The sequence below is a fragment of the Plectropomus leopardus genome, chromosome 6, assembly GCF_026936395.1.
Source record: "Plectropomus leopardus strain MGB_pleo_1.0 chromosome 6, ASM2693639v1, whole genome shotgun sequence".
Classification (NCBI taxonomy): Eukaryota; Metazoa; Chordata; class Actinopteri; order Perciformes; family Serranidae; genus Plectropomus; species Plectropomus leopardus.
Window position 1 is genome coordinate 25,627,764 of NC_142181.1, and position 27,535 is coordinate 25,655,298.

A 27,535-nucleotide genomic window follows, 5' to 3' on the forward strand; every position below is an offset into this window, starting at 1 on the left:
AACTGGAGCGGAATCGCGCGCTGGCCGCTCCGGATGACTCTCTGCAAACACGCTGTAAACATTTCTCTGCCCACGAACACACAAACACATACACGAGCACGTGGATCAGAGACGCTGTGAAGATGATGGTCGAGACGGGAGCAAAAAAGAAAAGAACGCAAAAGAGGAGCTGAATTTGCCGGGTTTTTTGTGACATTTTTGTGTGAAATACTTCCCGCTTCTTTATGGGGGGCGATATTAGTAAAAACAGAAAGGTGAGTCAATCAAAGACTTTAAAAATGGATTTATTTACATGCTGATATCAAGGATGAGGTTTGACAAGATGCAGAATTGAGCTAAAAGATCGAATAAAAAATAGGTTGCAAACACGGACAGAATATCAGTGTTATATATTGATGTTTTGATAAAGACTGCAGAAAAAATGCATACAATCAAGTGTCTTTGTCTGGATTTTTTGATAACTTCTTGTCGATTCAGCATGTTTTAAATGCAATGTATAATCCTCAGTACTTGGTACACGATGTCCGCTTCGTCTCAGCAAAGTCTTGTCAAAAATAGAGCTATTGATCAGCAGTTAAGTGATCATTGACCTTCCTCCCGACCTGCTGCAGGAGAGTCAATTGATGGATACTTTGATTATGAGCAGCGCTGATTGAAACGGCTGCAGCAGATAAAGGCAGCTCCAGGTATTAAAAAAAAAGAAAAAAAAGGGTAAAGTGTCTTTTAATGTCTTATCTTATCTTGCAGATTATTTGGATTTAATTTTAGTTAAATGGTGTTATTGGATATGTGAAGAAATTAGTAAATTATGTATAAATAATAGGTATTTGTTTAAAGTAAATTAATTATTAAAAATTATATTAGCTGAGGCAACATGGATGTCGCATACACACTAAAAATCACTGGTTTAAAAAAATGACCCAGTGAGGATCATTTGTGGGTTGACTCTGTTGAGTACAAACAAAGGTTGTTTTAACTGCTTTAGTGTTATGTTGGTTTTATTTACCCATGCTAAAACATGTTGTTTTTTTACTGGTGTTGGACATAAGATTTACCTTAAACCTGTCATAAATGCATGATGTGCATGTAGGCCTAAAGGACACACATTTACGTACAAAGTATGACAAATACTGGTATGTGAGTTTAAAAAGAGCTAGTGTAGTTTGTAATTTTTTGCAACCATGTCATATTTAATTTTAGGTAAATAACCCAATCATAGTTTGAAAAGGAAATACTAAAACTGAATCAAAACAACCTAAAAGAACCCTGTTGTGTTGGTGCTATATTGACCCATCAGTTTTTAGTGTGTTTGTAATCATCCCTATTATAATGTAAGCCTTGGTGAAAGAAAAACAACTTTCATAAAACGTTTTGCAATGTGAAAACCAATCAATCACAGGTAAAAGTTCTGCTTTGAAAAGTTTTATTTAATATAATATTTTATCAGCAAAATATGATTTACATAATGAAAGAGAAAATACACATTATGCAGTAGAGTAGCCCTTTTCAGATTAATATATTATATATAAAATTAAATGAATATTATTACTCATGCATCAATATGTAAGCAACATTTTGACATTGTAGCTGACTGTGGTAGATTATAGTAATTTTTTAACAATGTATTGTGATTAACTTTAGCTGAGGTGGTGGGGCCTTTTGCATATCTGTGCCCAGGGGCCCATTGTCTGATAATACACCCCTGATTGGAGTGTAAAGTAACATTAAACTACTTTGGTAAATTGACTTAATCACATTCCAGCCCTCATGCCTTCATAAAGGATTATTCTTTGTATTATTCAGAGAGAAAGACCGCCTGCTCAGCGTCGATTCAGTCATGGGTTCCTGTCAAATGTGGGGGTCTCCATCACTCACAGACTTGGACACTCAGCTGTGTTTTCTCGGTCTGTTGGACCCGACAGCAGACCGCCCATCCCCATACTCCTTTTGCCTCCAGAGGACACAGAGACAACTCTTCCAGCTTTCATCTCTGCCTTTCTGCCCGAGTTCCCACAGCGTAAACTTCCTGATCGAGAACATTTCCAGGTAACACAACACAAGAATGTTCAACAGAACTGAAAAGCAAAGTGGTGTAACATGTTGAGGTAACTGTGCCTCATGTGCTCACAGATCCTTGGCTTCATTGCCAAAGGCTCATATGGACCCATCCTGAAAGTGAAGGACATTTTCAAGGAGAAAACCTATGCTGTGAAGGTATGTTCAGAAATGTTCAATGTTCAACATTATATGAGAATGTAGAATCGGTTTTTTTTGTGTAATCATGTTTTAATTGTTGCAAAGGTTTTACCAAAGTCAGAGATCTTGAAGCATGGAGTGCTGGAGCAGTCAAAAGAAGAAGTCGTCATTCAGGTATCACAGTGCAAAATTCTCAGTCGTGGAAAAAGGTACCAATAGGTAGAAGCACTGTTACTTCACTGATCTTATACTCACAGTACAGGTGCAACAAGTCATTGACTTATTGATGAGTCCATTAAAGGAATCAACAACACGTTTGGCTCTGTGGGGTCTTGATGGCTGTTTTTCACTTCTTTGAAATTGCACAGACCAGTGCTTCTCAACCACAGGTTCGGGGACCCCCAGGGGTCCTTTAGAGAGTTCCGGGGGGTCCCCAGAAAAATGGTATCAGTTTATTTTCACTGTATAATTCACAATGGAAGTGAGTCCAGTGCAACTGCCCAAGCAGACATAAGCACAAGTAAACAAAGAAGATTAAGCAACTATTCACAATAACGCAGGACGTACCATGACATTTTCACCGTACATGAAGGCACAAAAAGCACAAATTGCTACTTAAAAATTCTGACTTCAAGACTACAAGAAATGCAGTGTTCACTGCTTAAACTTGCTGCTTAATATGTGACGCCTCAAATGTTGGAAAAAAAAGTTGCCCTTGGTCATGAGAGTTACTGTTCTGATGACAGGTTTAAATTCCTTTGCGCTTTTCTTCTCAACTGAAGAAGTCTTGTCCTTATCATCGAAAACCAAAATTTTTTTTAGATGGAGGTCCCTGAAACCAAAACCTGTAGAAACTGGGGTCTATGACCTAATGTGTATCAACTTTGACACAAACAAGGTTGAGAACCACTGGCATAGACTAAACAATTAATCAATAGAGCAAAAATATGATTTGTGGGTTAATCTAAAATTAAAATGGTAAATGGTATGTGTATATGTCTGAATGACTGATTTTTTTTCTGTCCTCACTCTTTTATACTGTATGTCACCTGGATCATAGGAAATTCCCTGTCCATCTCTCATGGTTATGTTCACTCTCACTGTGTGTGTGTGTGTGTGTGTGTGTGTGTGTGGTTGTCGACTGTTGCATTGCAGCGGCAGCTCAAACACCCATTCATCCACAATCTGCAGGACTGCTGGCAGACACAGCGTCATCTCTTCATTAGTGAGTTCATATGTGTAAAAATAGTGGCGTAGCTCAACCCCTCTACCCTTTGATATGTGATCCTTTTTATGTTTCTGAGGATGTTTGTTTCACCCGCACTGCTCCCATACTAACAGAAAGTTGTTAATGTTGTACGACTGTGTTGTTCAACTGCAAATCTCTAACAAAGCTTGGTGCCGGATGCTGAAGATGTACACTGCCATCTAATGAGAGAGTAGGGTAAAGCTGACATGGCTGCAGATGCTGCACTGCCTGCATGACCTTCCCATCTTTATTTAGTGTGATCATAAATTTATAAAAGTGGTATTTAAAGATGTAAGTCAGCTAACAGGCTGTCAGGCAGATGCATGTGTGTTTCTGACCTGACTCAACCTTACTTCAATCCTTTTCCCACAGAGCAACATTCTGATGAGCCATGCTTAATTTTATTTTTTTTTCCGTGGTCTCCTCATTTCTGATATTTTATTTCAGAGGATGTTTTATCAGCTGCTTTCAAAGACATAAAAAGTGTCTGTGTGTGTCTCGTCCTCTGCAGTGTGCGACTACTGCAGTACTGGAGACCTGTACACTTACTGGTTACTGAAGGGCCGCTTTGGGGAGGATGAGGTCCGGCTCTTCGCTGCAGAGCTCGGCAGTGCGCTCGGTTAGTGTTAATCAGACTTTCACCATTAAGAGGTCGTCATATTGACCTTTAGCATTGACTTGTATTGACCAGTAGTGTAATGTAACTCAGTACATTTATTAAAACACTGTATTTAAGTACAAATTTGACAGACTTGAGTAATATTCTATGCTACTGTATATTTCTACTCCACCACGTCTCAGAGGCAAGTATTGTACTTTTTACATCACTATCTTTACTTGACACCTATGGATAATTATGACAGGTAAAATCATATGATACATTATAGCTAGCTATAATACAAGGCAGTAATTTACTACTAATGCGCCCAGAAATAGAATAATATAATACTCTATAATAGTATAACATTGTGAGGGAACCATTCTGCATAATGAGTACTTTTACGTTTGATTCTTTAAGTACATTTTGCTAATAATAGCTCTGTAGTTTTAAGTAATATTTTTAATTCAGGACTTGTAGTGGAATATTTTTAGACTGTGGAAACATTATTAACTGAAGAAGAAGCACTTCTTCCACCAAAGGTACTGATCAGACATCATGCCTGAGTTGTATAATATGATTTAAATGGCAATTTAAACGTGGACCTCCTTGTTATCTTGTGTTTGTTGTTGTGTATTCTGTCTTTTGTTTATTTCTAGGCTTTCTGCATGACTTGGGGATCATGCATAGAGATGTAAAGGTATGATTTTTCAAATTTGATGTATTTATCCATATATATGTATTTATTACTTAAGTTATGACAATATTTTTTTACTTTTTTTGCAGATGGAGAACATCCTTTTAAGTGATCAAGGTAATGCTTATCTATTGTTTGAACTTCTGGCTTGTAAAAATTTTAAGACAGCTTGTAGTCATTAGATTTTAGTTTAAATTATTTAACTTTATTAATTCTCAAAAGAGAAACTAGCAAAACAATATTAAGACTAAAAAGCAAACAACCATGAGAGTGTAGTTTGTAAGCCCTTCCAACCACTACATTAAAAAACAATGCAAATACAGTTGATCACTTAATAAGACAAATGCTGAATATTAGTGGTGCACCTAAAAATGAGACCAATGAAATACAAATTCACATAAAACACAAGATTCGTCATACTTAAGTATCCAGTCAAGGGTGTATAGGTCTTGTTTCAACATTTGAGCATTAAACACTTAATTTCCTGCATTCTTGTGAATTTTCTTGCACCATTTTTTGTCTTTTTTTGCATCAATTTACAGTGTCAATGTCTAATTTTGGCAACATTTCGAAAAAAGTCCTCTGTTACGTTCTCACTCCCGTCAAATAATGAAAGTTGGTCATTGACTCTACACATCAAAATATGACACGCTTAGTCCCCCTCTTTTGTCAGTTTTGGACACTTGGAGCTGGCATATCAATTTACATTTGTTATATGCATTTCATCATTTTAAAATAAACTTCAGTTTTCACAGGAAATGTACAAATAAAAACTTTGCTTTTTAGGTTTTCTTCCACAGGTTTAGGCAACAGAAGTATACGGATAGGTTTAGAAAAACAAGCATCATGGTTTGGCTTAAAATACTTGTCACTAACATAGTGTCACGTCACATGACATACTTCACGTGCGTCACTAGCATAGCATGCTAAACATATTAGCATGCTGCACTGTTTTGAAAAGAACTTTATTGATGTTTTGTTTTACATGGGACATTTAGGTGAAAGACACACCCACCCTATGTGGACTTTCTCACTCTTTGTACTACAGTAGTTGCCAGTAGTGTCAAAAAATACCACCACCCGCTGCGTGTTATACCACCGTTAAAGATGGATCCAATCAATAAATAGTATGCAGAAATACATCAGTTTGAGACTGTGTTTTTAATGATCCAGGTCACCTTCGTCTGTCTGATTTTGGACTCTCACGGCGGCTGAAACGAGGGGGAAGAGCATTTACCATATGTGGGACGATCCTATACATGGGTGAGATTTTGGTTTCATTGTCTCACTTGAAGCGAAGACTCATGTGTTAGCGGTTTGAGCTTCAGTATATTGCATGTTGGCTGACTGCATTAGAGCAACACTGGAGCCCCACCTGCGTTCTGCTCCCATTGGACTCAGTTGACCCAGTTATGAATGTGATGCACCTGTGAGGCAATTTTTATGTTCTTTTTGTCCTCCACTATGTTGCAGTTTCTGTTGCATATCTTTGTGATCTCCCTCTTTTCATCTCAATTTTTTTCCACAATTATTTTTCTGTCTGAACAGCTCCTGAAGTTTTAAGTGGAGGTCCATACAACCATGCTGCTGACTGGTGGTCCCTTGGCATCATGTTGTTCTCACTGGTGACAGGAGAGGTGAGAGCACAATAATTTTATTAGCTTTACATGTCATACGGTGTCAAGTGTCTAAGCATTTTTGCTGTTGCGCTTTGCAGTTTCCAGTACCTGCAGAGCAGGACCACACCTCTATGTTGAACAAGGTTAAAGATTTTCCGTATGTCCTACCTGACACCTTCAGCTCTGCTCTGATCTTACTGCTCACTGAGGTGTGTAAATGTGATTCTCTGCTCTCTAGTTCATACCCTCTGAATGAAATATTATCATACGCATCTGTTTCATATCATCTTTATTGAGGCAGCTTCTGTGCAAGAACCCAGTGAACCGGCTTCGTAACCTGGAGTGTTTCAAGATGCAGACCCTCTTTCGTGGGACTTCATTCGATCCACTCATCCTTCAAAAGACGCCCGTTGAGGTCATCCTGGAGCTCAGGACTCACCCTGACTGGACAGCCAAATCAATGAGAGGTCTTTCATTGGATGATTTTGATAGCTTTGACTGTGATAAAATCCTTCATTCTCCAACAACTCCCACTTAACTGTCTTCTATGTTGGCCAACATGGACATGAGCCCAGCACAGCAGACTTGTAAAGCATAAGACTAAACTGTGTTAATGTGCCTGAATACAGAATCTGGCTGGACATGAGAGACTCTGCAGTTAATGAATATTTCTCTGATACATCCCAATGATGGCAGTGTTGGTACTCGGCATGAATGACACCCTAGACTTGGGCCAAATAAACTGGCCTGATTCTGGGGCGTCCTTCATACAGTTACAGCCAAGTCGGGCAACTGGATACAATCCACAACACAAGAAAAACAGGAGCACACTCCAAACCGTAACTGAAAAACTCTGTACGACAAATTTACAGCACACAATAATGACAAAACATCTAAAAAGGATGTTATAGTGTGTTGACAAGAATGTTCTCATTGTTGGAGTCTGTGTTGGATGTTAAAGCACAAAGTCAACAGAACTGGTCATTTTTAACCTTCATGAATCAAGTTTACACAGTCCAATGACAAAGATGATCTGACTCTAATGCCATACTGTTTAACTTTCTATTTGAATGGCTTTGTGGCTACAGTGTTAAGTAAATTAGTCCTAAAGATGTATTTGCTGTTTGTCACTTGGGTAGAAGCAGACAAAATGAATATTTTTAACCAATGATTGTATGACTGTTGTACCTGGATACATTATGTCCAACTTTCAGTCTTGGGTCGACCTATTTAGGGCTCAAAAACCCATCAAGGACGCCTTTAATAGGACAAGAAAATTGAGGACCAGATAAAGTAGGCCTGTCATCATTAAATGTTTTTAATTAGGTAACAGAGAAGAGCCCCAGCGGAGGTAGCCATTTATAATTGCTGTACTTCTTGAAGACGCATATCTATTTAAATCTGTATGTTCCTGAAAGGGAGAGCACCAACTCCTCCTCCTGCTGCCTCCTGACATTGAATTCCCTCTCAGGCCCTTGTCTTAGACAGGTCCACCATGTCTGTGTTGTGGCTGTATTGTGGCAGCCAGTCCAGTGACCCATATCTGGTTTCAGAGGCACACTAACCCACAATAGTGAAGAGAGGAGTCCCCTGAAACGCTGGGAAGCCATCCCACTGAGCCTAACCAAATAGTAACATAACAGAACACACAACAGGAAACAGGCAGTTTTCTGAATGTAGCTTATACTGCAACAATGCAATTAAAAAGATAGCAATAATCCTATTCAGCTTGCAGAAATGTAATCGCATAATTTAGTTCTCCTTTTTTTAGTATTATAAGACAAACATTATTTCATGCAGAATATAAAATAACCACCTTGTATAACTGTGAGCTGATATAACAAGTGAACGACACTTAAGAGGAAAATTCCCTCTTCAAAATGAAAATGATTTAGCTGACCTCTTTTTGGTCTAATTTGGGCCGTATCACTATGTTCATTCACTCTGACTAGAACCTAGAAATGATTTAACTATTACTGAAGCCGTCCAATCACATTCCTCACAGTTTAAAGCTCACAGAACGAAGCCAGCGAGGGCATGAATTGCTCTGAGACTGAAACACCCCTGTGAATTCAAGGATGAAGACCGAATTATCAGGAGACTTGAAACCTTCCTCTGGGCGCATTTTTACTAATTAGAATAAAAATAGAACGCCATGGGGAATGGTTAAACACTTAAATTAGGTTGCAATAGGGGCAGAGGGTGCTGACAGAATACATTTGTTCACAATCAGTTTAAATATGGAGTGGCACCTAGAATGCTTGAATTGTCATAGTTAAAACATTACATGTAAAACTAGAATTTGAAAAGTAATTGTGGACAGATATCTAATGTAGACCAACACTGCAAGTTTAGAGGTGCTATATTGAGATTGAGTGACTAAAGAAATGCTAAAGGGGCCATATCAAAAACAAGCCCCTGCATAACAAAAAATGTCTTTTTTAATAGAATAATGATTCATCAAAAATCTTCTAATTCATATGGGGCAGAGGTGGGTGTACAAGCGCCGCCCAGGGGTGTCAGCTAATGAGGTGTGGCATACTTGAGCTGGATACAAACTAGAGCTGACTGAGAGTCTCCTGTCAGTGTTCATCACATCAGTGGAGGAGACCCATTTGATTTCTGTCAGGTAAGAAGTTTAACTTGCTCTTATCTAACTAATATAAAGCAAAGGTGTTCAAACTCAAATGCTTTTACTTGGAGCAACTCTTAAACTGTACTTTATCTTTTACATCATTTGAAGTGTTTAGTTACTTTTGCATTTGTCTATCATTTTAACTTTTAACGCCTCTGTTGCATCTGTTTCCTACATCTTAACCTGTTTCTTATGCTACTCTAGCATGAAATTCATCCTGGGGATAAAAAAAGGATGAACAATTAATAAGAAGACTCATCTTTAGGACTGGGTGTCATTGAAAAAAATCAGATACCAGTGCCAACACCTAAAGTGATGCCAATATCACTAGATTACCATGGGTGCATCTCGGCACATTAAACTGCCAGCTCAATCAAATACACCTGCTCAACTTCAACACACCACAGACTGTATGGGTTAGCTGCTGTAGAAGTGGGTCAATTGCATGTCGTAAAAACTTGAATGCTTATGGTGAATGGTTGCGAGCAAAACTATACTATAATAGTTGCTGTTTTTTATAAATCTGGCTACAAAACATATTGAATGAAGGTATTTTTTGAATGGGGAACTTTGGGGTTAGTAACGATACCCATCCCTATTTATTTTAATAGGCTACTTTTGGGATTTGGTGAATTATAAGTGGTTTCATTTCTATTACCTACAGTCATATACAGTTAAAGCAATCAGTCATGTCTAAAAGTTTATCCAGACACTTGATGGTTTTAGAACGGCATCTTTCAAGGCTCATACTTTAGCAGCTTCCCATTGATTAACACCTAGTTGAGAATACACCTATCTCTTTTTCGCAATATCATACACCTTAAATTAGCTCTACTCCCTTTGAGAAAGAGGGATAAAGAAATACAGATTAACCATTTTCTGTCTAAACTAATTTCATGGATGAATAATATAGTCTTCTTGCGGTTGTTAATGTGTAATTAATCATGACGTCACATCTTTCACCAGAGGCTGTATGACAATCGGTCACTCAGGATGACGCACCAGTTCCCCACACTCTCTGAGGGGCAGAAGAGGGAGCTACATGAGACAGCTCTACGCATAGTTACCCCAGGGAAGGGCATTCTGGCTGCAGATGAGTCCGTGGGTCTGTAGCAATCTTTCACAAAAACATGTTTGCCGCTCTTGTTGCACTGAAATACCAAACTCAAGAGTCAGTTTTGTTACTGATAGAAAGCATCCAATCCAAAGAGTGTGTAGTGTGGATATTAACGTCTCATATCACATATGTTAATTTTAGGCAGCATGGCTAAGCGGCTCGCCCAGGTCGGAGTGGAGAACACAGAGGAACACCGCAGACAGTTCCGGCAGATTCTATTCAGTGCAGATGATCGCATCAATGGCTGCATTGGAGGGGTCATCTTCTTCCATGAGACACTGTACCAGCACTCTGATAACGGCGTACCCTTTGTCAAACTGATCAGGGACAGGGGCATCCTGGTCGGCGTCAAGGTCTGGCAGTTTAGTTCCAAACAATATAAATGTGGAGTATCAATTTGTACCAACCTTTGTGGTAAAAGGTTTAATTGTCTGATCAAGCCTGCGTCCAATATAGCAATGCATTCTTCACTGCTTATTAGTTGTTACTGTTTATAAGACTTAAGCATGAGCCTCTGTTGGTGATTCCTCAGGTTGACAAGGGCGTCGTCCCCCTGGCAGGAACTTCTGGAGAAACCACCACACAGGGTCAGACACAAAAAACAACTTTGGTTTTGTGAACTGCTTAGCACATCACCCAGAGAGATATATATTATAAGACAGTCTGTCAATCTGTTTTTAACCTCTTCCACAGGTCTAGATGGATTGTCAGAGCGCTGTGCTCAGTATAAAAAGGATGGAGCTGTCTTTGCAAAGTGGCGCTGTGTTCTCAAAATCAGTGACACCAATCCATCTAAATTGGCTATCACAGAAAATGCAAATGTTATTGCACGCTACTCCAGCATCTGCCAGCAGGTCAGAACTCAATACTAGAAACTGTGTTTATACACAGTGTGTTTGTGATGCATCTATATACTTTATTGATAACCTTTCCTTTCTCGGACAGCATGGCATTGTGCCCATCATAGAGCCGGAGATTTTGCCTGATGGAGATCATGACCTGAAACGCAGCCAGTACGTCACCGAGAAGGTGTGTTTCTTTTTTTCTTATAACAGTCATGGGAGTTTGTCCATCCAGTCTACATGGGTTTTAATGACTTGGAGAAAGCATACGACTGTTTCAAAATGGTGTGTGATATGAACAGCCAGTTTGGTTTGGTCAGCAGGGAAGCAGGTGTTGTACCAGACTCTTGTGGTGAAGAAGAACCTGAGACAGGAGGCAAAGCTCTCCATTTACCAGTCCGTCCAAAGTCATGAACTTTGGGGAGTTACTGAAAGAATAAGATTACAGATGCAAGCAAACGAAATTAGTCTCTTTGCTGAAACAGTCTGCGTGTTGCAGGTCCTAACTGCGGTGTACAAGGCTATGTCGGACCACCATGTGTATCTGGAGGGCACCCTCCTCAAACCCAACATGGTTACTTCTGGACACAGTTGCCCCACCAAGTACAGCCCAGAGGAGGTTGCTATGGCAACTGTCACCGCCTTGCGCCGTACTGTCCCCCCAGCAGTCACAGGTACCCCAGAGTGCTCACACAGACATGTTCCAAGTTTGCAGCAACAAAATGAAAGTAAAATGATTTTCTTTGGTTCTCCACAGGGGTGGCTTTTCTCTCAGGGGGTCAGAGTGAAGAGGAGGCCTCTGTCCACCTCAATGCCATCAACAACTGCCCCCTGGCCAAACCCTGGATCCTAACGTTCTCCTTCGGCCGAGCCCTGCAGGCGTCTGCGCTCAGAGCCTGGAGAGGACATAAAGAGAATGAGAAAGTCGCCACTGAGCAGTTCATCAAGAGAGCAGAGGTGCATCCCCTTTTTATTTTCTTCAGATAAATCATATGATCCTTTACTTAATCGCTAGCTGGAGTTTTATAACTTTTCTGTTTGTTTACTTGCATAATGTTTTCTCTGTCTACAGGTGAACAGTCTGGCATGTCAGGGGAAGTACACTGGTGGCGATAACTATGGTGAGGCTGGCTCGCGCAGCTATGGTTCCTGTCATGCATACTGAGCAGTTTAAGAAGCCATGTTTAAATTAGCATTGAGTTTTCTTTACATTACCATGACAAGGAGGAATTTGAATGTAGATAATTAGGTTATTTTTAGAAATCTGATACTCATGACGATGTTACATGAAAACAAGTGACAGCGTGTTTTCTTGCCTTGACAAATGAGGACAATCAGAACATGGCCTTAGGTATTCATAATGCATGCATTGAATGGAAATTACTTGCTTTTGTTTGAAAGTACAGTGTGCTCTTGTGACAGTGACATAAGTTAAGCTTTAAAATCCTGCATTTATTACTTGATATCATAAGTAAAAGTTGTCATGTGCTGAAAGTGAATAGAAATTTCGCTGCAGAGCCATAACATTAGTTTGTATCACAGCACAATGAATTAAAAAATAATGAAAACTGTATGAGTGTGTACTTTAGTTTTAACCATGCACAATCAGAAATATTACTCGAGAAATTAGCTTCAGGCTAATTTGTCTGCGCAATCCCTGGGCAGAAAACACAATCAGCACAGGAGTCACTTACAACATGATGTGATTTTGTGTGTGTTGTTGTTTTGAATAGTGTCTAATAGTGTGATAGTTCAACTGTAGGCATTCAAGAAATAAAACTGTTCAGATTCAGTTTGGTGTGAACATTTTGTTTTATGTCAAGGTTTTGAGATGTCTTGAGATGGCCAAGCAGTGAATCACACATTTCTTATTCAAGAAAGAATTTCACTAAAGACAGTTTGGTAATACATATACCACCAGTTTAACAGTTTAACATATTTAGTGTCCTCATTGTTTCAAAGCAAATAGACCACTCTGTATGAGGAGAACACAGAACTGACTTCCTCCTCACCAGCTTTGAAAGCTTGTTTAATTTTTAACTTCATTCACAGAACAACAGATTATAGGCTAAAAGGCAGAAACAGTCTCATGAGCCATGGTCAAAATGAATACTGTTTTGAAGGCTACAATACAGCTTTGCATTTTAGGTGAAATCCTTGTATTTTGTACCTTCATATTTTGCCTGTGGTAAAGGTAAATATTGAATCGATAAAGATGATTGTTGATTAGGGAAAGTTTGTTATATATGAGAGAGGAGGGGTTGGTGCAAAACAGGAGAAGCACTTCAAATAGCCTGTGTTTTAACACTGAGGAGGGAGTTATGTTTTCTGAGTTTCTGAGTTTCTGAGTGGTCATATTTTGCATTTATTGGAAAAGTTAAATTCCATCAGAAAACCCAAACCAGCTTGTGAGTTTGAAAGGCGTATTTTCTTTAACGATCTCCAAAATCACACCATTTATCATAGCCATAACTGTGAAATATAGTTATTTATGGTGGAAGGGGGGTAATGCTTTTCCCCCACTCAGGAAGGCTCAAAGAAAAATACTTGTAGCTCTAGGGAGGGTTAAGATAAAAACAAACAAACTAACAAACAACCTAAACATCCCATTTGTCTGGCTTTAGTTCGGCATTGTTGTTTAGCTCCTATAGCTATGTTGCCTCAGCAAGAGGTTGTGCTTTGCCTTGTTTGTTTTGTCAAACACTTTGTAAACTCTGTTTTTAAAGGTGCAATATAAAAAAAGTTATCATTATCATTACAACTATTATTGTTGTTATTTTACACTCTGATAAATCAAGTACAGTCCCTAAGGTGGCTGTCTGTGGGTGAAAAATGTCATTTTGGTATATTAACCACAATTTTATTAATGCGCATTATTCCTATTAATAAACAAACGATTAAAACAAGTGTATGTCAGTTCTATGTTGTTACGTATCTATCATAGATATTATTGAGTGTTATCACTTCACCTGGTCACTGGGCGGACTATTTCGTAAGGCGGATGTGTCCGCGCTGACCGCAGTGTTTCCGGTATTCATGAATACTTCGGAGAAGGAGCGCGGGTCCTGAAGAAAAATAGGAGTAGTGACCGACTCGTCTACTAGTTTGTCTTCCCACTAAATATTCCGCAGACGGCAGCGCGAAACGAAGCGGATTTTCATTTCTTTCTCCTCTCTGCTCGACGATTCAAACTGCGCTCGGAGTCATATCTCAGTGTGGCTCCACCGCCAGTAGCGTTATCTTGCGAACAACAAACCGTTAGCTTAAGTAGCCGAGCTAATCGTTAGCTGCAATGTCGGGTGTTGTGCGAGGCCCCGCTGGGAACAACGACTGCCGAATTTATGTGGGAAACCTTCCTCCTGATATTCGCACAAAAGACGTGGAGGACGTGTTTTACAAATACGGGACGATTCGAGATATCGACCTGAAGAACCGGAGAGGGGGACCGCCTTTCGCCTTCATTGAATTCGAGGACCCCAGGTAAGGAGCTAACCGCTAGGCCGGAGGCAGCTCCATTGTGTGGCTAACCAGCGTGTGCTAACGCGGGCTTAGGCTATACCTTGGACTCCCTACACATTGTTCGCGTAACAAAACGTGGTGTTTCGGCTTTCGATTTCATATTTAAATGCCATTTATGAACCCGGAAAAGCGCCTTTAGTGCCTGTTTCTACTGCATCCTTAATAGGGTGTCCATGTAACGGTAACTTGATTAACCCAATCACACTGCATTGTTTATAGCTAACGTAAGTAACGGTTGTTAGATTAAATTCGGCTGGTGCACTAGTAACGTTACGCTTGATTGAGTACATGTATCAAAGCGTGCTCTTGTTACAGCGACAGAACAACAGAAATTGTGTTCGTATTTGCACAAAGTTAGATGAAATGTCTTCAGTTGCGTGCACGACCGTAAGGCGGATTAGCAACCAGATCAAGCTAGCCGCTAACATGGCTGAACCCGTCCGCCACTGCGTTTTCTCTGCCTAAAGTAACCCTCGCTGTTCGCTCTCCATGTGCTAACTGCAGAGCTCCCACGGGCATGGAAAACCTGGAAAAGTCAGAGTTTCACAATCACGTTTCCCAGGCCTGGAGGAGTCATTGAATTAGTAAAAAGCATTGCATTTGGCGAAGCCAGTCAATTATTAACCCATCCAAACCTGTGCAAATTGGCTTGATTTCTTACAAAAAATTGAAAAGGGAGACGACCAATATAAGAGATTGAATTATTCTAAATTGTTAAGAAATTAGCTAAGAAAACGAGAAAATTACAGCAAAATTTGGTACAAAGGAGAGTTAAAAAAAACCTTGCCTGAAGTGCTTCAAAATAATAATAATAATAATAATAATAATAAAGTTTCCAATATTAGATTTATAAAGATGTTTCTCAAGGTTTTTAATCAGAATTTGCAAAGAACCCAGAAAGTCATGGAATTAGAAAAATTAATTAGAGTTTGGAATCACTGAATTATTATCCCTTTGAAACCTGAGCAAACCGGCTTGATTTCTTTCAAAAATGGCAAGTAGGAAATGACCAATTCATAAGCAGATATTATCCAAAAGTTAGTGAAAAGTGTGAAAAAGATAGCACAAAGAAGGATTAACATAAGTAAATGGCCTGAAGAAAAGTGTGAAAAAAAAAAATATTTATGTCACCTAATATTTAATGTAAACACATGCAAGTATGGTTATGTATAGATGTCTAAACATTTTTCTCTAGCTTTCAAAAAATAATTTTCTTAATCTTCTAATTTCTTGCTATTATTTCTTACATTTATTGCCAAGGTACTGAAAGGTACCGTTTTCCCCTGTGTTTTTCCCATGTGCGAACTGATTTGCACCTGGCTGAAAATACAAGTAAACGCAGCACCAGGAAATTAATGTCAATCCAGGTTTCAAAGTTTGTTAAATCATTGAAAGTTATGGAAAAGTTCACGAATTTTTTGTGTAATGTAATTGTTCAGTAGCTTAAGTAGTTTTCGGTTGATAATCTTTCACGTGATGAGAAATTTTATTTTCTGACACCGCCAATTTAACACAGCTCAAATATGTGGATGTGTGACGTTTTGTTAACCATCACGTTTATTCATTTTCTCCCCTCTTTTCCCCTTTCTCTCTTTAATTATGAGTCCTTTAAAAATCATGATAAAGTTATGACATTGTGTCTGTGAAAATGTATGGGAACCATTTAACTAATTTTTAAACTGTAACTTTTTTGTATTAACAGGGATGCTGATGATGCAGTCTATGGACGTGATGGTTATGACTATGACGGCTACAGGCTGCGTGTGGAGTTTCCTCGGAGTGGCAGAGGCTCAAGAGGCGGATTCAGTGGGATCAGTGGAACCCCCAGAGGCAGATATGGCCCTCCATCCAGACGCTCCGAGTACAGGGTCATTGTGTCGGGTAAGCAGTCATTTATTCGGCTAATATACAGAAATGTTATGATGACAAAAGCATATCCATTTGAATGCAGTCTGAAGGATTCTCTGTTGAATTAACCCCTTGAAACCTGCAAATTGGCTTGATTTATTTCAAAAACATGTTAAGAAGGCAACTAACAAAAGAAGAAACATCCTAAAAAATAGCTAGAAATTAGTAAAAAGTGCAAAGAAATTACATTAAAATTGGTAATAAGTAACAAAACAAAACAAAACAATAATTTAAAAATACAATCATTCTGTAACATAATTTTACATATATAATTGTAATGATTATTAATATTGTTTTTTTCCGTCAGAAATTAACTTTTTTGAATAATTGCCCCTGTGGCTTTGGATTTCAAAATCAACAAGCCACTCAATAGATTCCCCCTTTTTTTGGCTGGTGGGTGATACAAATCTAGCAGCAACGTGCATATTTCACCAGCATTTGGCTGGTGCTGATTGCCATCCCTGCACTGCATGCAAAAGACATTATGAAAACACTGTTGATTTGGGCAACTTGGCAAGAAATGTCCCACAAATTGCAAGGAATCAATAAAAGGTGACTAGAAAATTACTTAACATTAAGCTTAGTTTTAAAAAAGAGGTAGGATTATTAAAAAAATTAAATAAGAGAATGGGTGTCAAGTGAAACCTGAATAAGATTTATTTCTTTTTTTATTCATAGGCAATGACAGTGCTCATTGATCTATGCATTTAAAGTACTGTAAATGGGCCAGAGTGAGGGCAAATTGAATAGTATGACATATTGTTCATCTAAATCTCTATCATAAATAAACACAAAGTTGTACAGTACGCATCAATCAATTATGCCATAGTATAACACATGGTGCTTTGCTACATTTCATACTACATAAGTTTATAAGAAAGCACACAGACAGCAGTTAGTCTTAAACTACTTTTGAAATGTTCCTGTATCAATCCCCCTGGCAGCTTAAGTTCAGTTAAATATTTTGCACAGAAAGAAAGCTGTTATGCATCCCTAACATAACTTTGGTTAAATGTTTCAGGACTCCCTCAGAGTGGCAGCTGGCAGGACCTGAAGGACCACATGCGTGAAGCAGGCGACGTGTGCTACGCCGATGTTTACAGAGATGGAACCGGGGTTGTAGAATTTGTGCGCAAAGAAGACATGACCTATGCCGTTCGAAAGCTGGACAACACCAAATTCCGCTCACATGAGGTATGTGTACTGATTTGATTACTTGTCATGGATAATGTGTCAAGGTGAGTACTTGAGGAAATGCTACATGTTTGAATCACACCTGGCCCTCATGTCCATCTATGGTATTTCCACCATAGGAAGGAATGTTGCCTTTTCAATGTCAAGTTCTCTTGTGTCCGCCAGGGAGAGACTGCTTACATTCGTGTGAAATTAGACGGTCCCCGCAGCCCAAGTTACGGAAGATCACGCTCTCGCAGCCGTGGCAGTCGGAGCAGAAGCCGCAGTCGCAGCGCCAGCCGCAGCCGAAGCAATTCCCGTGGTCGTGGCAGAGGATCGCCCCGCTACTCGCCTCGTCACAGCCGCTCTCGCTCCCGTTCCTAAACCTTTCCACCGATGTTTTGATGTATACCCTCCTGTTTTTATCTTTTATGAGTTTCTCCAGATGTCAGCAATTGATTTTTAATTTTTGCATTTCATGTCCCGATGTCCTTGTGGATGATCTTGGTATGTAGATGTACACCCTCCTCCCCTCTTTCCCCCCTCTCCCTCCCTCCCCTCTCCAGCTACTTTGTCCTTTTGTTTTCTCCCTCTCTCTCTCCCCCCTTTTTTCTGTTCTCAATTTTTGCAATATTAGAAATTGTGCTGTGTTGAACTTCAAAAACGTTGAGTTCTTACAAGTTGCACTCAATGTTTTTGCAAGGATTGAAAATTGAGTTTTGTTTTTGTTTTTTGTTTTTTAAAAAACATAGCTTCTCTCATTGGATATGTTGGGTGGGCTGTTTGGACGGGGAGCCCATTGCTTAACTGTATTTTACCCTTGTGTCTTCCTTTAGACATCTGAAGAGAAGGATTAAAGTGATTTGGAATAAAACCCATTGTGGAGCACATTTCATTTGTATGGTCAGGATAGGACATCTAATTGAGGAGCAATCAGGTCGAGGCAATGGTACGCTTCATATTCCATAAATTGAACATTTTGATAGGTTTCCATATCATGCATGTCATATTTACTAAAGCCATATGTGCTGTACTTTGTTATATATACAATTTTTAACTTGCTACTCTGGCTTGTGACAGAATAAGCAGTCCTAGATCAAGTGTTGTGATGTAAGTGTAACATCTTTGCTGTCAAATGTAAAAAAAAAAAAAAAAAACTGAATCACTGCTTTGTTGCAAAAAGCATCCAACTTTTAACTTTAAATGTCCTCATTGGTTAAAATGTTTTTAACTTCAGGGAGCTATAGTTTTTGTGCTCAGTGGCATTTTTTTTCTTGGTCTGACATGAGTGCTCAAAAATGGAAAAATTAGGCCCAAAAATTTTGACGTTTTATTCTAACAGTCTGCCTCTGATTTTCTTCCTGGTATTTCAAGGTTTTGATTGGAGGAGTGGCTCAGTGGATCCCAATCCTTGGAGCTGGATGAGTGGATCGATTAGGGAAGGGATAGGCAAGGATGGATGCTCGGAACGGGATCAGTTTTCCAGGATTCAAATGAGAGTTTGATTTCAGAACTAATTAACGGGAGTCCCAGAGCAACTTTTTTTTTTCCCCTCTATTAGGCCCCCCAATGCCTATTTAAATTTTTTCAGTGGTAATGGCTTTATTTTACAAGAAAACGAAACTGAGGACCAGGAAGTTGGATCAAAGGATGGAGTCGTAGATGCCTGGTATGAAGGAATTAAAAATTTGGGATTGGGAGGGGGTTTTTAATGTGGGAGTAGTTTCTATGTTTGATTTTGCTTAATCTTGCTTTTCTCTTAGCGTTTTCAATAAAACACTTTCAAACAAGGATATTCTAGTTTGTTTTTATTTGAAACAACCTGTGTCAAGTATGTGACCATTGGGCTTGTGCAAATCATCACAGAGCTTTTTCCACCTCACGATTAACCCTCCAGGAAAGATACATGTTCTTATGCTGCTTTCAGATGTCTTTCACAGTTATTTATACCTTGGAACCTAGAGCAAATTGGTGTGATTTTTTTTCAGAAATAGGGTAAAATGTAATGAGCAACTAGGCAAGAAATGTTCCACAAATTGCAAAAAATGGTAGATTTTAGAAAATATTGTTTTAAAAAGCTAGGAAAATTTTCAAGGGAGAAAAGAAGAAGCAAAGGAAAAACTGGATGTAATTACATATTTAAACAATATGTCACAGAAATTAATTTTTTAAGGCACTTTTTTTCCAAGTCATGTTTGCATTTTTAAATAGCCTCCTATTTTTTTAAGCTTGAAAATTAATTTCTTGCTAATTGTTGGGTCATCTGTTAGCTTGTTCATTTCCTTCTTCCATGTTATTGTAAGAAAAGCCAATTTACCCAGGGTTCAAAGGGTAAAGCACTATGCCAGCACATTGTTTCTACCTGAATGTATAAGTAATTTATAATTATTGTTAAGCTGAAACCAATGGAGCAGAAAAACAACTCTGCAGCTCCAAATATGAAAAAAAAAATCCAACACAATGCTAGTGCGTATGTTCAGTATTCAGTGTCTCAGCTGTGACGACAATTGGTGAAAAACCCTGTACACACACACAACCTAATGATATCTACCCACTGCCAAGGTCTCGTTTCCTTTTAGCCCACAGTCAGTGGTGTATACTGCGAATGATGCATTGTGGGATGAAATAAGATGCCGGCAGACAGGAGCTGGAGAAAAACGCTTGCAACACACGGAGGCTGCGGCTCAGCCAATAGCAAGGTGCAGCATGCAGCAGAGGGGCGGGGAGCTGTCGGAGCACAGCAGAGAGAGCCAACCTACCTACATGCTTATTGTGTAAATCTTTTAAAAGCAATTAGCCGCAGCATCATCTAAACCTGCCCCCCAGCCTGGGTGAAATACATATTTTTTTGTGGAAATAAGTGTTTCCATTCGGCTCCAGAAAAGGTGAGTTGCAGCTTCTCCAATGTGGAAAATATTGACTTATATAGCATATTTCTTATTCGAGTTTCTCTTATGATTTTTTCTTTTACACTATATCTTAATGTATTTCGACTGGTTGGGCATGTAAAATGTATTGGCATGGATAACAGCAGGCATTTTTTGTGCTTCTGCATATAATTAAATAGATACATTCTGATACTTTCCTGATGCAGAAGCTGCTTTCATCGGAAAGTGATTTTGCCAAGTAATTTAACTCCACCTGTATCAAGTTTCGCAGCCAATCTATGTAACACATCGTTTAGTCAACGAAGATGTTAATAACAGCACATGAGTTATGATTATGAATCAGTGCAGATGTTAAAAAGAGAAACGCGGTGCCAAACGGCCAATCTTCTGCGTATGATTGATGTTTTTGGCCTAAACCATCCCCATCACCACGTGCGGTGTTAATTTTCAGTGCAGTGAACGTGCTCCCTTTTTTCCTCCCCTCCTCAGGCAGGCACCATCACCATCGTCAACCATGACTGACAGGAAAGCTGTGATCAAGAACGCAGACATGTCCGAGGACATGCAGCAGGACGCGGTGGACTGTGCCACCCAGGCCATGGAGAAGTACAACATAGAGAAGGACATCGCAGCCTACATCAAGAAGGTGAGACAGGACGGCCGCATGGATGGATCCTCTGTAAGCTTACATCATTGGCACATGAGCTGCAAACTCAGAGCCTTTTTTTATTCTCTGATCTATTTTTGTTACAATGTGGAGAGGTTCTTATGATCAGGGCCGTAGCCAGCATTTTTAAAATCCTGAGGTCATGAGTCCATAAGCCCCCCCAGTGCTCCAATTTTAGCATTTTGACACGAAATAGAAGACGTCTGCAGTTTTCTTTTCCAGTGAATGGATTTTGTGTATACCGAGTTCCGAACGTGAAGGTCTGTGTCAGTCAAACAAGCCTACACTGTAAATCACCTTTTACGCAGGTCAGCGCTATTCAGATTACTTATACAGGTAACTGACAAGCCATTAAGACTGCACAAATGAAAAAGTAAAAAAAAAGATTGCGGCAAATGCCCATCAAAAATTAGATAATAATAACTTATAAAAGAAAGTGAAAATAAAATGCATTTTAAAAGAGTCAATAAACATATTTTAAATAAGAATAAATTAACAAATAATTGCCATAAATTATATTTATCAAATGCCAGTCAATGAAGGTAAATTTTTGCAACATGAAGGTCTAAATCAATTAGTCAAACCTTATTTATAAAGCACTTTCTACACAGGTCAGCCCTAAATGTAAATTATTAAAGGTAACCAATTTGAGACAAATGCATATATGTCCAAACAAACAGATTTCCGCACACTTACATCTATGCAGTGATCCATTTTATTCTGTCACACCTTCATCAGAGCATACATTGTGTGAGCAATGGTCATCCTACAAGACAAATGCATTAAAAAATAATTATAAAATTAAAATGATAAAAACAAAGTAGATAAAAGACAATGATAAAAATAAAAATAAGGCATTTTTTTCAAAGCCAAGTGAATCCTTAATTTATTTTTATTTCAAATATCTGAATCAATTAAGTTGCATCGTATATATTAATTGAAATATATACGTTATAATAATAAAATAATAATATAGGTTTAATTATATTAATTAAAAGTAGTTAACCCCCTAAGGAGGGAGCTAACAAAGTTAACATCTTTTTTGATAAATGATTATTGGTTTTGGTCATTTTTCAATCAAAATGACCAAACCTTAGTTGGTTTTAGCTTATAAATGTGAGGATTTCATGCACATTTATCATGTGATAAATTGCAGCATCACTAATCTTTATCTCTTGACCTTTTTCAGGAGTTTGACAAGAAGTACAACCCCACCTGGCACTGCATCGTCGGGAGGAACTTCGGCAGCTACGTCACCCACGAGACAAAGCATTTCATTTACTTTTACTTGGGCCAAGTGGCCATCTTGCTCTTCAAGTCTGGCTGAGAAGTTTCTGATGGGTGTTGAGGAGTTTTTCTCCCCTGAACCGAAATCGGAAATGCACTGGTGGCTGATGTCTCCCATACACTAATAACGACATACCATAATGATGCAAACCCGGCCGTGCGCAATTGCATGGACTATACACTATTTAATATGTATGTTACAGTAAGTTTACTTTTTGATAGTTGCCATTTGAATGCAACTTCAGTAGTTTTTGTTGATGCTGTTAAATTCTAGGTTGTAAAAGATTTCAACGTGGCCCTTGATTGTATAATAAAGGAAAGCTGTAGAATGTAGTGGTGCATCTGCTTTCCCTCACAAGTGGCATTGCCAGACCCTGTTATGAGACTCCATCTGTCGGTTTAGATGGTAAAAGTCATACTGCGTGCACCAGTTTAACAATTCATCATCAAAATTTTAACGTGTGATCATGTAAAGAAGTTGGTTAATGGGGCAAAATAGGCTTTCATGTGATGGGCTACTTCACGGCCGTCCTTTGGTTTCGAGGAGATCAAACAGCATGAGTTGAGTTTATTAATGATATTTTACTAATTTAACAAAATTATGTTATCTGTACATGCAAATAAAAAAACCTTTAATGTTTCCAGTTCTGATTTAAAAACAAATATCCAAGGTTTTCAGAAAAGATGTCACAACATCCAACACACTTGACATTTTGGAACCAACACAAGCCAGTGCATGCATTTCCAGGGATGTTTAGTTTGTCAATTTTCACTGTGAGGGACGATTGAGCAAATAAAGCTCGCAAACACAGACCTTTAGCCTGTAACGTCCGAATAATAATACGACAGACTGGTTACCAAAATTGTCCCAAACTCACCTACCTAAATTTCAGACTTATAATACCGTGTTTCTGCATGTTTGGAGGATAAACACAATTTCTTTAACTGTTATCAGACACACATGGAAGGTCATCTTGGAGCTGAAATAATTTAACTTTTGAGTATGTAGATATGGGACTGAGCTGGTGTAAAGCAGCATAAAGAAAGGTGATTTAAATAAAAACATCTGCAGTCAACACTACCAAGGCTACCAACACCCCCTGTGTTTCAGATGGTTGTGCCGTCCTGTGTGGCTCGTGGTACTTTCAAGTTGCATTTTCCCCCAACCTTTATTTTTGCATTGCCAGTGTACTGCCAGACATGCAGGAAAAGATGAAGGAGTTCTTACAGCAGCTGCAAGGAGGCGGATCTCATGTCTAGCACACTGATTTGGTGTTTTCATTTTGTTGCGTCAGCATAATTAGTTTGATGCATAATGTTTGGATTCTTTAAGAGGGCAGATTTGAGGGATTTGGACACATTTCTCACTGTGTAAAGATGGAATGTTTTCAGTTGCTCTCTCCCATAATCCAACAATGGGTGCATTGTGTATCTCTCAAGTGTTAGCTTGGATTGACATCGAGGGAAGTCTTCCTAACTATTGTCGATGTAAACTGATTTAGTATTGTTTTCCTCTGGCATGTATTTTTGCTGTGTATATGTAGGAGCCGTTCCAATGCTGTTAAATTTGCACAAAACGTGTGCCTGTCATTGCTCTCAACTGTAACTGGCTTGAGTACAATTGCACTTCATTAGAGTTATCCAGTAGGTTGCTACAGAACCAAAATCGTATAAACTCGATAAAATAAAAATTAATTGTTGACTTATTACTCTGTGGCCTTTTATTTTTGTTGCTACACCTTGCTGAGGACAACAGTTGACTTGTTGATGGACAGGAAATAAATCTTTAATATTACTATAGAGTGCTCCAGGGAAGACATTTTTCTGTTGGCCCACCCAGAAGCTAACATTGCCCTGGTTCCCTTGTCAAAAGCCTAAGGAATTTTTCCATTGGATTTCGGATTATGACAGAAAATAAGCACTTCGGTAAACAAAACTGGAAACCATGGGTGCTCAAATGCTAAGGACTCATTACTGGGGTACTCTTGTTTAGAAATTAATTACTCACTTAGCGGACCACTGTGTGAGATTAAGTAGCATCTAGTGGTGAAGTTGCAAATAGCAACCAATTAAAACTCGGATGTGCCAACCGTGTAGGACAGGTTTTTCCAAACCTCTCCTCAAGTACCACTTGTCCTGCATGTTTTAGATCTCACCCTGCTCTAACACAGCTGATTCCAATGATCAGCTCATTGTGAACTCCTGAAGCTGATTGATGACTAGTGGATCATTTATTTCAGCTGTGTTGCAGCAGGAGGGATACAAAACATGCAGGACAAGTAGCACTCCAGAAGTGTTGGAAGGGCAGTGTTGGAGAACTACAAATGCAAAACATGCAAATGGTGGTATCCATGGACGAGGACCTGCTCTGTATGAAGATATTAATGTCTCATTCTGAGGTAAAAAAATAAACACAATTCTTACTTTCAGATAATAATTACTAATATAAACATATATGAACATTAAACTTAATTTTTGCCTATATATTCCTGGAAATCCTCACACTGGACCTTTAAAGAAAGTTGTTTTGGGACATTTTTGGAAACACACCTATTTATTGTCAGCAGTCAGCTGAAAAGATTGATGTTTGTAAAGTAAATAGGAAGCTGCCGGATGAATTTTTGTTTTTGTAGGCTACAAATTAAATGAACAAGATGTATCATGTTTGATTTTGTGAGCTCTAACAGTGCTGGTAGCCAGATTTTTTGATTACTGTCTCCAGTTTGAGAGCTAAGCTAGGCTAACAAGCAACTGGTGCTAGCTTTATATTGACTGTAGAGACATGAGAGCTGCTGTCAATCGTCTTACTCTCAGCAGCAAAGTAAACAGATGTAGGCTAATGTTTATTTGTTTATTTATTTTTTTACCAAATGTCAAATCAGTTCTGTAAAGGAGGGTTATGTCACTTTTACTAAAAAGCAATTAATATTCACAAACAGTTCACCGCAGGAGAACTGTGGTGGCTGAAAAACACCAAAACACAACTGGCCCTATTTTGAGCTAATGTTAAGTTTGTATGTTCTGGGCTACTGTAGAAACGACATGGTGAATTCAGTGGAGGAGGAACTAAAACCCCTCCAGTTCATTCACAAGTTAACGAAAACACAAAGATTCTTATTTTCTGTTTACAACTAAGTAATGAAAACATAGCAATGAATATTATATAAAATCTCCACCCTGAATCTCACACACTGGTCTGTAAAGGGTATTTTTGATTAACAGCAGTAAATATCGACAAACAGCAGCCAAGTAAGGCCGTTGCAGCCTCACAGCTTAACTGTTCAGTGTAATGAACTGGGCTAAGGTGTGTTTTACTGCCCATTTACTGAACGTTTTAACGTTTAAGGGTTATTTTTTCCCCTCTTTTTTAGTGTTAGTGTCCCATTAAGTCTTTTGTAAAACAAAAATTGTAACAATGTACTGATCTTAGCATCTCCAATATGATAATTAGCCCTGTTTCTGCATTTTTATATCATTGTAGATGATATCTTTGAGTTTTGGACAGTTTGTCAGACAAAACAAGAAGTGTGATGGGCTGTTTCTGAAAGCTTATGGGAAAATATGAGAATTGCAGACACTTCAAATATATCAGTATATTATTGAGACTGTTACCGATACATGATATTTCCTCAACTTCACAGATGATACTCATATGCACTTTCTGCAAGAGGCTCACTGGAACTGCAGGTTTAAAACAGACCATGAGACATATCCTTCCAAAGAAAAAAAAACAAAACAAAAATGAGGCTTTGAGTGCTCTCGCTCGTTGTTGCGTTACATGTAAGTTCTTCAATAAATCCCAACACAATAGACAACAGAATGGGACAATAAAATCCATACAGTCTGAGCTGACTGAGCAAAATCAACAATAAAGAGAAGGACATATACAACGTATGTTTCAGTATTCATGTGTTAAAGCTTTAAGGTGCACAGTATAGTAGACCTCTGTCTGTTTTCTCTGAATAACCGAGGATCAGGTGGCCTGATGTGAAAAACAGTCCATAGCAACAAGTTTGTGCGACCTTCAGTCACAGACGAGGAGCTCAAAGACGTAACTGTGACATCAGTCGCTGTTCTGTTGTGCTGGTTACCCATATGGCTCGCCAAGACACTTGGCTGCTCGCCGCTCATCTGTCATCTCCGTCTCTGTGATACACAGATGCTGTGCTCAAGTCATGTAGGATTTTGTTTATTGAGTTCCACATTTCCCATATTCTTAATCATTTTTTAAAGGGACAGTTCTCTAAATTTTGAATGTAACATTTTTGTTTCATGTGGAGCACTACCCAGCTTATGAAGAAAATAACCCTGATGATTCAACCTGGTCTCACTCTCAACTTGTCAAATACCAACGCTTGGTCAGCGGCCAGTCAGCGTCAGACACCGACACAAAGAGGCACCTTTTAGCAGCACTATGAGACTCTTGGGTGTCGGTGAAGTTTTTGTTTTTTTTAAAAAAAAAAAACGTAGTGTGCTAGTATGTGCAGAATGCTGTGCTAGAGTGATGCTACATTATGTTTGTAACTGTTCTCAGAAATCATTCATACATTTTACTATGAAAAGTAATGCTCCCAAATTTAAATTTATCCCATGTAATCATGAGCCAGTATTTTGTGTATAACTCGCATATTTTGAAAGGCTGTGATCACGTTGATCACTGCGCTGGTCGAAGGCTGATTGGGTTTGTGGATGATCCATAAAACCTCCTCCTGGACATTTGCCAGTGGAAATGCGTGACCGTTGTGAAATTTGTGCGAACTCATTTTAAGGTCCTCACAATGTTTCTTTTCCTAAACCTAAACACAGTAACATTTATTGCCTAAACATCTGAAACTTCATGTTGATCACGTAAATTTACATTAGGACTTAACATCATTCGGGGGGCGCTAATTTGAAGGATATCATAAGAACTGTTATGCGTGCATTTTCGTGGGATATCATACAAACTGTTCAATGATAATATGCTGACATACTTATCCATCCAAACCATGATTTGTTTTTTTCCCTCAACCTTACCCCATGCTTTTCTTGCCCAAACCTAAGGAAGTTACCTAAAAATTAAGGTATTTTTAACTGAAGTTCTGAGTTTATTTTGGAAAAGCATGTGTTCACTTATCAAGCAGTAACTGTTCATTTCCTG

General features: G+C 38.8%; 4 protein-coding genes across 5 annotated transcripts; all 4 read left to right on the forward strand.

The window, feature by feature from the left end:
* The first annotated feature begins 25 nt into the window (after positions 1-25).
* rskra (ribosomal protein S6 kinase related a) lies at positions 26-7,530 on the forward strand. 2 transcript variants are annotated; one of them, XM_042486513.2, is made up of 12 exons: positions 26-254; positions 1,804-2,046; positions 2,131-2,214; positions 2,302-2,370; positions 3,352-3,421; positions 3,957-4,064; positions 4,703-4,743; positions 4,830-4,857; positions 5,914-6,003; positions 6,289-6,377; positions 6,458-6,568; positions 6,661-7,530. In XM_042486513.2, exons 1-12 carry the CDS (start codon positions 225-227, stop codon positions 6,895-6,897), a joined length of 1,200 nt encoding a protein of 399 aa, XP_042342447.2. In that variant the 5' UTR covers positions 26-224; the 3' UTR covers positions 6,898-7,530. The 2 variants fall into 2 exon arrangements, with proteins under 2 accessions (XP_042342447.2, XP_087935205.1); XM_088079079.1 differs by having other exon boundaries at positions 6,657-6,846.
* Positions 7,531-8,913: 1,383 nt separating this feature from the next.
* Positions 8,914-12,745, forward strand: aldoca (aldolase, fructose-bisphosphate C, a). Its single transcript, XM_042486512.2, has 9 exons — positions 8,914-8,988; positions 9,961-10,099; positions 10,253-10,464; positions 10,644-10,698; positions 10,805-10,965; positions 11,057-11,140; positions 11,453-11,627; positions 11,711-11,910; positions 12,026-12,745. Exons 2-9 carry the CDS (start codon positions 9,988-9,990, stop codon positions 12,116-12,118), a joined length of 1,092 nt encoding a protein of 363 aa, XP_042342446.1. The 5' UTR covers positions 8,914-8,988; positions 9,961-9,987; the 3' UTR covers positions 12,119-12,745.
* A 1,222-nt stretch (positions 12,746-13,967) lies between these two features.
* Positions 13,968-19,344, forward strand: srsf1a (serine and arginine rich splicing factor 1a). The gene is made up of 5 exons (XM_042486460.2): positions 13,968-14,433; positions 16,175-16,353; positions 17,402-17,574; positions 17,740-18,502; positions 18,928-19,344. The coding sequence occupies exons 1-4, from the start codon at positions 14,246-14,248 to the stop codon at positions 17,935-17,937; spliced, it is 738 nt and encodes a 245-aa protein (XP_042342394.1). The 5' UTR covers positions 13,968-14,245; the 3' UTR covers positions 17,938-18,502; positions 18,928-19,344.
* A 935-nt stretch (positions 19,345-20,279) lies between these two features.
* dynll2a (dynein, light chain, LC8-type 2a) lies at positions 20,280-24,104 on the forward strand. Its single transcript, XM_042486462.2, has 3 exons — positions 20,280-20,438; positions 20,931-21,087; positions 22,298-24,104. Exons 2-3 carry the CDS (start codon positions 20,956-20,958, stop codon positions 22,433-22,435), a joined length of 270 nt encoding a protein of 89 aa, XP_042342396.1. The 5' UTR covers positions 20,280-20,438; positions 20,931-20,955; the 3' UTR covers positions 22,436-24,104.
* The last annotated feature ends 3,431 nt before the right edge of the window (positions 24,105-27,535 follow it).

What these genes read in the sequence shown, in the direction of transcription:
- dynll2a (XM_042486462.2), top strand. Translation starts at nt 20,956, where the DNA reads ATGACTGACAGGAAAGCTGTGATCAAGAACGCAGACATGTCCGAGGAC. An exon ending in TCGCAGCCTACATCAAGAAG is followed by an intron (nt 21,088 to 22,297) that starts GTGAGACAGGAC and finishes GACCTTTTTCAG; the next exon opens with GAGTTTGACAAGAAGTACAA.
- aldoca (XM_042486512.2), top strand. Translation starts at nt 9,988, where the DNA reads ATGACGCACCAGTTCCCCACACTCTCTGAGGGGCAGAAGAGGGAGCTA. An exon ending in ACTCCAGCATCTGCCAGCAG is followed by an intron (nt 10,966 to 11,056) that starts GTCAGAACTCAA and finishes TTTCTCGGACAG; the next exon opens with CATGGCATTGTGCCCATCAT. An exon ending in GCCAGTACGTCACCGAGAAG is followed by an intron (nt 11,141 to 11,452) that starts GTGTGTTTCTTT and finishes TGCGTGTTGCAG; the next exon opens with GTCCTAACTGCGGTGTACAA.
- rskra (XM_042486513.2), top strand. Translation starts at nt 225, where the DNA reads ATGGGGGGCGATATTAGTAAAAACAGAAAG. An exon ending in CTGATCGAGAACATTTCCAG is followed by an intron (nt 2,047 to 2,130) that starts GTAACACAACAC and finishes ATGTGCTCACAG; the next exon opens with ATCCTTGGCTTCATTGCCAA. An exon ending in AGAGCTCGGCAGTGCGCTCG is followed by an intron (nt 4,065 to 4,702) that starts GTTAGTGTTAAT and finishes GTTTATTTCTAG; the next exon opens with GCTTTCTGCATGACTTGGGG.
- srsf1a (XM_042486460.2), top strand. Translation starts at nt 14,246, where the DNA reads ATGTCGGGTGTTGTGCGAGGCCCCGCTGGGAACAACGACTGCCGAATT. An exon ending in ATTGAATTCGAGGACCCCAG is followed by an intron (nt 14,434 to 16,174) that starts GTAAGGAGCTAA and finishes TTGTATTAACAG; the next exon opens with GGATGCTGATGATGCAGTCT. An exon ending in GTACAGGGTCATTGTGTCGG is followed by an intron (nt 16,354 to 17,401) that starts GTAAGCAGTCAT and finishes TAAATGTTTCAG; the next exon opens with GACTCCCTCAGAGTGGCAGC.